The sequence below is a fragment of the Echiichthys vipera genome, assembly GCF_963691815.1.
Source record: "Echiichthys vipera genome assembly, chromosome: 4".
NCBI classification, from domain to species: domain Eukaryota; kingdom Metazoa; phylum Chordata; class Actinopteri; order Perciformes; family Trachinidae; genus Echiichthys; species Echiichthys vipera.
Window position 1 is genome coordinate 8,503,448 of NC_139829.1, and position 12,964 is coordinate 8,516,411.

The following is a 12,964-nucleotide window of genomic DNA, read 5'->3' on the forward strand; positions in this document are numbered from 1 at the left end:
GGCGATGGATGGTCATTCTTCAGGGGGAATTGGCTTAGTCAAGCTCTGTTAAAAATGGCAGGAATACAAAAGTTAAGCTGTTTTGATGTGCTGCGAAGTGTGAGGGTCGGGCCAGCTGTACAGTAAGATGGCCCGTTTTCTGCCCTCCAGTGTCTGAGCTGCACCATACAGCCATGATGCCTTCAAATACAGTATGAACCCGACAGTAAACAGGTGTGTGACTGTCATCATGATGTAAATGAGAGTTAAGGGTGAGTATTCAAAGGCCCATATTGTAAAAAGTGAGAGTTCCATGTGTGATTGATTATAAAGCGGGTTGAGGTTCTGTGTAAATACTGTAAAAATATCAAAATGCTCAATCCACAGAGAAATGCACAAAGTCCATATTCAGAAACTGTGTCTTTAAATGAGCCGTCAGGACTTCTGTGGTTGTGTCACAACTTTACTATATAAAGGTAGAAAGTGACGCTACAGTCATTCCCAGACTGCAAGCACAGGTGCAGAAGACCTGGAAACGCTGACCAATCAGAGCAGAGTGGGCTTTCTCAGGAAGGGGTCTTAAAGAGACAGACCATAGACTGTATATAAGAGATAGACGTAGTTACCATGACGTCACCTTCTGGATTGTGGACTATCGTTCTGAAGCCTGAGATAGGCATTTGGCCTTCTCACATGGTTTTTTGAAACCACACATTGTAAACACAAAAGAGGGAAACTGACGATTCTTCAACCGGCCTGATTCACATCATCTGGTGGTCAAATTGGGTCATCAAATAAGCCATCAAGATTATTTTGTATGAACTATTAACGTAGATTTCCTGAAGAGTCGCTAACAGCCTGCCGCGGATAAGCCTTGGGCGGCGAGTTGGACGCATTAAAACGTCTCTTTTAACCAGGCTATAACATTACACTGAGAATATTCAAAGCTTTTTCCATTTTAACTTTTTAAAGAAAGGTAATTTAATGTGTAATAATATTTAATGATGTCAGTCCCAGTGACATGACAGCTAACTACATATACTATGACAAAAGCTTAATGAAACAGGTCAGTTAAATCAGTGAATTTGACCGTACTTTTTTTCAGGCTAATCAGAAAGACTCGGTCGAAGGAGCACATTAATAGTGTTATTAAATATTAACAAATTGTCTTGACGTTTTTGGGTAAAATTGAAAATTCTGCCCTGCTGACTTGAGAGACAAACTCCATAGCTCATTAAAAAATGAGGTCAGGTTGTAGTAGTAGTGTTTAAATATGTGTCGGGTCTGAGAGGAGAAGAAATTTTTCCATGCTCAGTATCACATTTCACTTCACGCACACCCTCTCGATTCGGATGACTTGTTGCCTCAGGCAGAGCAACAACATGGAGAGTCCCAGAAGAAATAACACATCATTCTTCCTTTCTCTCCACCTCTCCCGTCAAGATATTTACCTTGCTTTTGGAATGATAAAGTATGATGTACAATAATCAAACGAAACACTGTAGGGAAGAGATTGCCTCAGGTCAAGAGAAACAAGTGTAAACAAATCTTACCCATGGTGGCAGTCATCATTAAACACTAGAGAGCAGAATTTGACAAAATAATAGAGAGATGTTTGTTGTTTCTGAGAACAGATATTTTCCCTCTTCTATTAAAAAAAATCCTGTCCACACAAGCACTGAGTTTGAATGAACGCACAATGCAAGTGCTGTCAAAAGCCTATCAAACCAACAGGCGGTAATATAACCGTAAGGGCTTTTGGACACTGGGGTTATTTTCTATACATGTTTTTTAAAATCTGTCATCCATAAAACATCGTTACACACAGAACCCTTGCACACTGAATCCGATGCGGGTTATTATTATATTTGTTGTGAAAATTCACAGTGCGAGCTGTTCTCCCTCTTTGTCTCCATCCATACACTGTCGCTCCCTCTTTCTCTGTCTGTGCCCTGCTCTTAAATCTCATAATCATCATCATCATCATCCACCACCTGAATATAAACACCTGACCTTTTGAAAGTAGGCTATAATCTGAGTTTTGAAACAATGCTTTGAATTCTGCATCTCTCTTTTTTTTGTGCTTTGTGCTGGGAGACAAAATGAATCAATCACATGGTTTGGATGATGACGTTTATACGTGCGTGGCGGCTTGATGGATCAGAAAGAAGCACAAAATAGAACCTGTTGCAAAACCTTTAATGACATGATTAACACAATGTGAGGTTGTATTTATTTTTAAGTGGACTAGGTTTGTAAAGGTCTTCCCCTTAACAGGAGGCTACCTGGCTGCAATGATGCATCTATTGTTCCATAAGTAACTACATTTACTGTTTATGTAAACATGTAAAATATCCTGTTAGCAAAGTTACTGTAGACCCAGCGCTATTTTGACCACGTCAAACATTGCACCAAATGTTGCCCTTACTCTTTTCTTTTCTGTTTTCACAGTTTGCATGTGAATGTATAGAAAAGGTTATATTTGAATAAAATACCTGTATACGTGTATTAGATAGGCCTGAGACGTTTTGATATAGCTCCTGTAAATAGAGAGAGGTGTGTGTAACCATTTGTAAAAATAAAAAAATACACAAAAGACTTCTCTGTGTGCTTATTTGTGGAGATGCACCGACACAGATCAGGAATCAGGCTGATACTGTATTACATAGCTGGATCAGGTATTTTGCCAATGGTGCTGATCTATTCAGTTCAATACAATATTATTAAATTAATTATCAGTAAATTTATATCCATGCATTTATGTTACATTTTTTAGACAGTTAGGACAGTAAAAGTCAAGCCTGATGATGCCTTACTCATATTAGAATGATACAGCATACAGCTTAATAATTAGAAAAATGGGTCTTGGTGCATTTAAACGGAGGTCCTCAGTATCAGACGATACCTAAAGCCTAGGTATCGGTGATACTGTAGTGCGTGTGAGTAAGCATTGCATAAGATTTTAATTCATTTTCATTTTTTAAGGCTCACAGATCAAATAATCATCCTGTTCCTAATCTGATTTCTAAACTCCATTAAAATACAGCAGCAGATGAACATTTTCATGACCAAAAACTAATTTTTGTAACAACAAAAGATTTAGTGAAATTGAGGGTTTTAAGCGTTAACAATAAATTCTATTAGCAGTGTGCAAAACAGTGAACCTGTTACATAAAACACTTCCGATGGTGGAATTTGTTCCCAGTGTAAAAAACAAAACAAACAAGGAAATGTATTTTGTGCTGAAAATCTGTGAGATTTTATTTGCCCTGGGCTATGAGATACAACCACAAAGACACTGTGCAAAGAAAGCAAAGATTAAGTCACACTTATGGAGAATCGGCAAGCAAGTTACACAAACAAAAGATCTACAGTATATATATCTGCATGTGCACGGTATATTGTCCAAAGAGTTCATGCTACAAACAACATACAAAACAATAAAATGAAGGCTCAAAACTAATACAGGAACACTAACACCTCAATCCAAATAAATGAAAATATACTGTTATAATCAATGTCTATCAAATAAAACTTTTTAATCCAATAATACTTTTTCTTTGTATGTAAAAATCCAGCTAAGACTTGGTTCATTACAATGTGTTTGCAACAGGAGCAACTTTAAAAAGCTACTTTAAGCTACAGAAGATGCTGGTTTTATTTCACAAGACAAGGTGTTTTGCTGTGAATCTGCATCCTAAAAATGACTAGTTTCTCTACCAAAAGACCCAAACTCTCCTTTCTGTTTGAGGAAATTATTACAACAAAGTTCAAAGCTACTGCTCTGATACAGGACAACTTGAAAGCATTTGAGGAAAGGATACATGAAACACATGGATTTATATCTAAAGTATGTGCCGCCTACATAAAGTAAGGTTACATTTACCTTAAAAAGCAGTTTTAAAAAAGCATTCAGCATTTATGGCCACCTCAAAGTAATGTGTTGAGCAACAACTTACATTTTGTTGTGCTGAAATCTCGTTACTGTGTTTGCTAAGTCCCGTGCCTCGCAGTTACCGTTTCTGCGCCTGTCATGCTTTCTTTTCTCATAGTTTTTGATAAAAACTGGCAGATTTACTTTTGAAATTTTTTTTAAATTGGAAGAAGCCTGTGCATGTTCTCATTTGTCCAGGTCATCGTTATCCTCAAAGCAATTTCAGTCAAAAGCAACTGGACTTGGTTATTGGTTATTGGTTACAAATAACCGAGTCCAGTTGCTTTTGACTGAAATTGATTTGAGGAGTTTAAATTGGAAGTTTTTTTTAATTTCAGACAAAAGAGGGCTTCTCATTTCTAGCTAGCATTCATCGATTTTGTTGAAATGGCAACTGATGCAGCTATCAGCTCTAGCTAGCTAGATAATTAAGCTTCATACAGTTAGCTCAAAGGTCTGTTTTCAGCTGACTCACTTTATATTAAGAGTCTAGTAAAAGGAGTAGCTAAAAGACAGACATGTCCCAGGCAAAAACTTTGCATTCTCACCAGTGATGATAAATGTGGAAGTACGATAAGGGAGGATGTGAGATTCAGACGTTATTCTGTTCTGATGTCATATTTTCAAACAGTACGTTTTGACATTTAAGGTTAGAAGGGACAAGTTCTAAAGAATGAGATTGGCAAACACCATAGTGGGCATTTTGATTAACTCCCTCAAATCTAATACAGAGTGGGACAGAGCTGCTAATGTTAGCCTGAACTGTGTTAGCATCTAGGAGCAGCTTCCACTTAATGGGGGAAATGCCACACAGCTGAGATTCCAGTCCTGAAAGGGCTTTTAACAATGTATTCAATAACCCCACAAAATAATGGAACCTACTTTGTTATTGATGGGTTTCTTGGCTTTGGGAGTTGCTACTGTAAGCTTGTTAGCTGGACATGCTAATGACTACAGCTCTAGCTTGAGTAGAGTAAGGAGTGGATAAGATCTGCTTAGCCTTGGTAGCAACATTCGATAAGTGCAGAAAATGTTACTGATAACCACGCCAAACTCTGCTCTACCTGCATCGCTAAAATTACTGGAAAAGGTAAAGAACTCATCCAACGGTCTTAGGTCACAGAATCATTGATTTTTAATATGTTGAAATGTAAATTAAAGCGTTGTTAATGTTACCGAGCTGCCTGGGTTGCTGTCAGTTTGTCTGTTATGAACGTTGACATAGCGTAATTGCATTGTGGGATATTTATGCTGATGTAGTGTCCAGCGTTTGCATACTGTAATAAATTTGCAATTCACGTACTTTTGGTTTTTATACAGTACTGTTTTCAACTATTTAATAGTTGTAATGTTATAGGAAATTTTGGATGCAAAATTCTCTCTTACTGCAGCTTCAACATGTGACCATATCTTAATTTTGACATGACAGGCCTGCTGTGCCTAGTTACTGTTGCTAAGCTATGATGGACAATCGCTGTAGCGGAGGTACGGGTTTAGCGAACAATCATTTGGCACTGCACGAGGTGAAACAAAAAATTAAAAACTTGTTTGATTGCCTTTTTCTTACCTCCAAATTAACTTGATGTCCTTGGCTATTCATATATATATATATTTGTTTGTTTTTATGACACATTTTTAAAATTTTGATATTAATATTTACTTTAGTAAAGGTGCAAGCAAGCAAGTACAAATCAAGCAAAAGCGCATATAGCATGACCAGATCTTTTTTTTTTTCTTCCATTTTTTCATACAGAATTCAAATTTGTCTTTTTAAAGCACAGAGTTGAAAAATATACTAAAAAATTGTTTTAAAAACAGGAATATAAGCAGATTGGTATTGCTGTAGCTTATTGATTATTAGTAATACATTTCCAAGCTGGCAGGAGAAGGCTACGACAAAAGACACTATGGACAAGAGGACACATGAAGAAGAAATTAAAAAAAAGAAAGAATATGAACCTGAAAAACAGTGATGGAGGATATTGTCCTTGTGTTTTAAGTGCCATAAATGATATCTTTTGTCCTCAGTCATCGTCGCTCTTCTCTGACTGATCCTGCAGAAAGAAAGAGAGAGAGATGAAGAGCATTTAGAGAGAGTGAGATTTTAAAACTGACCCAGAAGCAGAGGAGAGTGCAGTGTGATAAAGGTTTTGTCTGTTGAGAGCATCAACACGGGGAGGCGTACATAAACAAGCTTCAACAGATCAAAAGGAAAGACGGTCTGTAGGTGAAGCCTTTTCTTTACATCCTTTCCCCTCGTCTAGTTTCCGTTGGAGAGCTGTAATGGAGGATGAGGATGTCCCTTTGAGGAGGAAAGTTCAGCTTTTGAACTGACGGTTAAGTAGCGACTTTTTGAATGCACGGCACCCGAAGGCACTAACCACTGACTGACTGACAGCTGAGGAAATGACTCACTACATTTGTATTCACAGAGTAACATGCTCACGCTCTGGTGAAGGCCTTATTTTAACCTCAAACACCCAGTTGCAGTTAAGTATTGCTGTTGGCATGAATACAAACCTACCCCGCTTGTGCTGAATATCGATCAAATCTAACAGGGGAAACAGCGTCTAATCTTTCTAGTGTTAGGATATTAGGAAAAAAATGTATTTGTAATGCTCTTAAGTAAGGCTGCACAACTTATCCCAATTTTAAAAGTATTGTGGTGCTGCAGATAAGTTATTTTTGCAGCTTCTCAAATGTGAATATTTTCTGGTGTCTTTCCTCCTCTATGAAACGGAATCTTTTTGAGTTGTGGACAAAAACAAGACATCTGAGGACGTCATATTTGACTTTGGGAAACGCTGAACAACATTTTTCACCATTTTCTGACATTTTATAGACCGAACAACTTAATAATCGAGAAAATGATCTACAGATTAATTGACAATGAAAATAATTGTTAGTTGCAGCCCTAAGTCCTGAGTCTTATTTTTTTTAGTTTGAGTGATGCTACTACCTTTGAGATTAGATTTAATCCATCAATGTAAAATATACGAAAACAGTTAGAATATCTATAGACCTTTTCAAATGAATTCCATTGCTAGGCAACAGCCTTGGTCCTTGTTAACTTCCTGTCAGCTGATGTCATTCATAATCACTGCGACAGGAATCAAACTTGGACACATTTAGAATGTTTATGTTTACAACTTTGAAAAGGTCTATAGTATGTTGGCTTTTAACACCCTGTTTGTTCTTCTAGTAATAAATATACAGTTCTGTTGTAAATAGTATACAATTTGAAATAATAACTGTGAAATAAGCAAATCTAGATACTGGATAGCAGATACTGGTATTTACATTTGTACCTGCAGTCGTCATCATACCACACACACACACACACACACACACACACACACACACACACACACACACACACACACACACACACACACACACACACACACACACACACACACACACACACACACACACACACACACACACACACACACACACACACACACACACACACACACACACACACACACACACACACACACACACACACACACACACACACACACACACACACACACACACACACACACTCAAATTAGAACCTAAGGACTTGCCAATCAATAAACCCTTTAAATGATCTGTCTTTACTGTAGGGGTGTCCCCGACTAAAACATTTCATAGTTAACAAATTTGCTAATGAAGAAGTTCATATTTGAGTAAATGGGATCTTAGAAAATCTTTCTTTTTTTTTTTTAACTCTGGTAATGCAGTGCCATAGAGAATCGTGTAATTGCATTGTATTGGCACCGACTACTGAATTTTTGGTATTGTGACATCTCTAGTTTCTTAAAACAACACTGTACACGTGTTGGCAAGCTGTCGCTACTAGCACGCACATGGCTGTGCTAGTAGATCTCAATCGTTTTTGTGTGCTAAAACCAAAACCTGTGTGTCAAAAAATCCATGTCACGGGAGAACGTAACACCGGTGATGAAACAGTTGTATCTTGAACTACTGACATTTTAGATAAAAAGACCCAATACTGTACTGGGATCAACATCAAAGGCTCGGTGTTTCCACAACACGAACCTGCACAGAAAAAAAGCCATAAAGGTAGCCTGATGTCCCCCTCAATTAAAGGAAGCTCCCCGACTGGACGTTTGATGGAGATCAGCAGCTACAGTAAGTGACAAGTAACCCTGATCATTTTTTATTCTGCTTTTAGTGAATCTAGGGCGTGCCAGCAAAGAATCCCCTGAGATTTAACTTGGTGGAAGAACAAATAATATTCCATTTGTAGGATCTATCAGGTGCTTAAGTGGTGGTTGCCATGGCTTTAATATCCCCCATTACTGGTTTCAATGTGTGCTAGCAGCCAATTAGATGATGTCACACTGTTTTAGGAGGATAAACACGATAGAAGGTGTGTCATACAGTAAAATACAGTCATTGAATGGCATACAAGTCAAAAATGCAATTAATCTAACTGCATGGTAGATTCCCTGGATGGATCTTGTTTGGACAGTTTTCATCTGATATTACTCTGTGTTGGAAAGTTACAAACTTTTAAGTTGGTGCTGTATTATTGACCCGATGCTCCAGCTGTTAGGAGGGTGTTGGCTTTTCACTTGAATACATTTTGACAGCCGTGTGAAAAGTTAACTTCTGTTTAAGAAATCAGAGGAAATGACTGCAACAACCAATTTATTACAGAAACATCATACTTCAATGTTTTGACTGACGCACTTAATGACATTATTAACATCACTGGTTCTAGTTTTGAATTAACGCAAATGAATACGTTTTGGACTGTTCAGCTCTTGAAACTTGTGATGGGCTTTTTTGTTTTGTTTTCACGATTCTGACATTTTATAGACAACATGGATTGTTTAGTCTAATAAACTACTTGAAGAGCTTTTGCAGAAATTAACTGGTGAATAAAATCATCTTTAATTGCAGCATTGACATTGGAGTTTGTGGGAGTAATGTGTTTCAGTAAATAATATGGTGTTTTTTACAAACACAAAACAAAAAACAGAGAAAAGTAACTGCAGACTTTTCTCTGTGAAAGGAGCGTGTTCAAACTTAAACTTACGTACCGCTGTGAAACGGCTCTGTACGGCTCTTGTATAGAGATTCGGTGGCAGAAAGCCCAATGTTTGTGCTTCACAGTAAATGTGCCGGATGACACGGAGTACTGCTGTTTTTGAGTTTAGTTTTTTTTGTCTTCTACCAACAGTTTATCTGCACTTAATTGTCTGCTCCTGGCATCCCAGGTGTGAAACAGCTGCTGTTAGACAGCTGAAAGGAAACCAGCAGGACTTTGGATCCTGACATCCACAACGATTGTTAAACTGCTCTCAGCTTGCTTTTTCTCATGTACCATTAAAGAAGACACTATTATTAAAATTGAACAGCTGTAATTTCCGTCAGTGTTCTTTCAATTGTGAATGTATTTCTCCTAATTGCCCATTCAGAGTGATATGCTGCTTAAAACAGTTTCGCATTTTCCTGAGAAAGATCTGATTATTTTTTTCTGAGAGAAGTACTGACGACACAGTAAAATGCAGTGAGCGGAACAACCTACATTGTCATCCAGGTCTTCATCACTGTCATCGTCGCTGACCACAGGCTTGGCCTTCCCTCGGCTCTGTCTCTTCTTGCCTTTGTCGTGGCCGCGCGCCTCTTTACTCAGCTTGATCTTAACCCGTACTGACTTGGCTGAAAGGAGCACAAGGAGAAAGAAGAAGTGATCTAAAGTCCTTTACATAACTGGTTTTGTCATTGTTTGTCTAGTCACGAGTTCATCTCATTTTCTACCAACATTGAGACTCAGAGGACAAGGTGATTTTAACTGGAATCACCTGTTTATGTGTACCTGACAAGCTGCCATAAAGATAGACAGAAACAAGACGTCCACTGACTAACAGTTTAAATCAGTAAAAATATCATGAATATAAATATTTTGTTTTATAACAATGTGAAGTGAATATCTTCAAACAACTGGATAACTTGACCTTCAGCTCTGGGAATTGGTGATTAGTGGTGCAACGGATCAAGATTAATCCCTGATCCGTTCGGATCAATATCTTCAGTTCGGCACACACGTGATCCACGGATTTATAGAAAGAAAAGTTAAGAGCGGGGTGGTCATGGCGAGCGGAGGAACGGAGGAGCTTGAACGCCCAGCGTCATTTAAACCCCCTGTATGAGAGCATTTTGGCTTCTCTGTCAACTTTAATGATGAAGGAAAGAGGTTAGTGGATAAAACTGATGGTGTGTAGGCACTGTGGCACAAGAAAGCCATATGACAGTGGAAACACATCAAGCATGGCCACGCGTCAAGGGGATTGAGAGCTATGTGACAATCACTGCTCATTTCATCACAGCAGACTGGGAGATGAAAAGTCTGGTGCTCCAGACACGCCCCCTCTGCGAGAGTCACACAGGCACTCATCTTGCGCAGGTACTGACACATGCATTGGGGGAATGGAAAAATAATAATGCAAGAATAATAAATATAATATTAAATAATACTTTAATAATAATAAATGAAAGACAAACTTATGTTTATTTGTCGTCTTGAGTATTTTCTTATTTCTGATTGATCCAATAAGGAAGTGCCCAAACATGTGCAGTTCACAGAGTGAACAGCATAATTAAACCTGTTTAAGGCCTGGTACAAAAAAACATTCTAGCCTGGATGTTTAGGTCATATCTCCATGACAACACTGAAGGGGGTGAATTTTTTGTACCGTTTTTATTTTATTGGAGGTTAAAGTTTATGAATAACTAGGGGCGCGGCCTTGAGTGACAGCTAGCCTCTGGCCCTCACTTCGCCTTAAAGGTATACGTCAGCCAGATGGACGTATCTCCCTTCCCCCAAGATGGCAACTCCCGTAGGCGAGGACGATTGGATCAAGTTGAGAGAACGGACCTCGGCGGAGAGGCTACGTCCATTTTTTATACAGTCTATGGTTTAGACTGGCTGCGAAAATACAATTCAGACTGCCTCATTCACACTGCACACTGGGGGTCTATTTGCATATTTACTTTGGCTTTATATGTAATGAAAACAACTTAATATTGTCAGGTGTTAAAAGAAACTTGTTTTCTTTTAGTCACTGTGTTCTACTAATAGTTTCTGATGCATATATATGTATATTTTTTTTTTTACTCTGAAGATTATATTTAGGAATCTTTTCAGGAATAAAATAAACCGAGATATTCGGTTTGCCCTCTGGTGGACAGGTCTGTGTCAGTGTTTGCAGGTGAACGTTGTTTCGGCCGCAGTGCACGGAGCTCAGTGGTTCACCATATGACGCCTAGCGATTTCCGCTGCCCACATTGCCATTCAATTCAATTTCAATTTTATTTACAGTGCCAAATCATAACAAAAGTTATCACAGGATTTACAGAGTAGGTATAGACCACACTCTATGACTTATTTATGACACAACGCTGGATTTAAATAGGGAAAGTATCCCTTTAACTCAACATCTATGCTTTCCACTGCATCACAATTTGACTAGTTTTACTCTGCTGTGGCAGACCAGTGGAAAGCTCCAAAAAAAGCTAAAAAGTGGGCCTTGAATTAGGTTTTTTCCCCTAAACTATTTCCAAGGCCAAGACTAAATGGTCATGCCCAATTAAAATAAACATCCCCCTTGCAGAGCTCACTGATAATTGTTTTCTTAATTTCTGTCTTTTACACGATATTTTTCTTCTCTGCTATAGTTGAAAGGAACTGTGTTTATAGCATATAATTTAAATGAGTGTGTGTATTCGTATGCATGTCCTAGAAATGTTGCATCTTACCCTCAGCCTCTGACTCATCCTCGTCATCATCATCCTCACAGCTGTCATCTTCACTGTCTTCATCCTTGGCAATCTTCTGCCTGGCACTCTTGAACACAGACTGCAGGACAATAGAGTCCTCATATATCTGTGGGGAGGAAAACGAATATGAACACTTCCTCGAACAGCATGAAGGACACGCATTGCTGGGAACATGGGAAAAGAGTGGGAAGAGAAAATAAAAGGAGGAGAGATTAAGCATTAATGTAGAGAGATGTGGGAGAGAGAGAAAGTAAAATTGTTTGGTAGCGTGCTTAGCAGCATTTAATATTAATTGATATCTACTCTTTGACTACAGGAAGTGGCATTTCTAAACTTAGAAGTTAAATATAAAGTAGACAGTTTCCTTTAAAAAGCAATGACAGTCGGTTCCCTATCCAGAGAAACTTGGCTCTTTTTTGCCCCTGTCTCTTTGTGTTGGTGTAATGCTTTAGAGGCCGACACATTCTGGTAAACAATAGAGTTAAATAGAAGGAAAGCCTCTTCAAAAAACAACAAAAGGATAGAGGAAGAGTATATGGGTGTTGAGCCATATGTGATGTAGCTTGAAATTTCTATAGTTACGTTTTGATTCACTAATTCATTGTTTTGCCTATAAAATGACAGCAATCAAAAGGGCCTATTATCACTATGATAAGTTCCCAGAGTCTAATGTGTTGCCTTCAAATGTCCTGTTATCTCAACCCCAGTCTTTTCGAATTTATCCTCAATAAATAACGATTATAACTCAGTTAACTTGAATAATGAATGAATTGTTTCAGCACCACTTGAGAGTGCAAACCTGCAGACTTCTGGCCCTGCATAACACAAATGGTTAAACATCAAACAAAGAAAAATAAAAAACTAACTAGAGAAAGCCATTTAGAGAAACTTCAGCTGCACATGGTGGAGTTTCTGACCTGGGATCCCTCCAGGTTGAAGGTCTGGGCGTTGTGACAAAGCAGCATCACGTCCCTCTCCAGGTCTCCCACACCTCTGTATTTATGGTTTCTCACACGATCCTGTTGATGTAAAAAAGCTTGATTTACATTTGTTCCTCTCGTCTGTGAGCCTTCAACTGGCGTGATATTGAGTGTATTCCCTTTCTTTCTTAGCACATAAATGATGAAAAATCTTTCTAGTCTTTCAGTGAGTCCGTTGATTATTTTCTTTTCTTAATTCATTGGTTAGTCTGGAAAAGTTGATCCCCACTTGTCATCACGGTGACCATCATATCCTTCCTTCACACGAGGG

General features: G+C 38.4%; 1 protein-coding gene across 1 annotated transcript in view; it reads right to left on the reverse strand.

The window, feature by feature from the left end:
* Positions 1 to 3,224: 3,224 nt before the first annotated feature.
* The window catches only part of smarca2 (SWI/SNF related BAF chromatin remodeling complex subunit ATPase 2), a 54,898-nt gene continuing 45,158 nt past the window's right edge, over positions 3,225 to 12,964 (reverse strand). Inside the window, exons 31-34 of the mRNA XM_083912346.1 lie at positions 12,631 to 12,732; positions 11,693 to 11,819; positions 9,462 to 9,595; positions 3,225 to 5,967 (exon numbers count right to left, since the gene is read on the reverse strand). Of these exons, the coding sequence (XP_083768472.1) occupies positions 5,938 to 5,967; positions 9,462 to 9,595; positions 11,693 to 11,819; positions 12,631 to 12,732 (393 nt within the window). The 3' untranslated portion in view covers positions 3,225 to 5,937. The remainder of the gene's footprint in view (positions 5,968 to 9,461; positions 9,596 to 11,692; positions 11,820 to 12,630; positions 12,733 to 12,964) is intronic.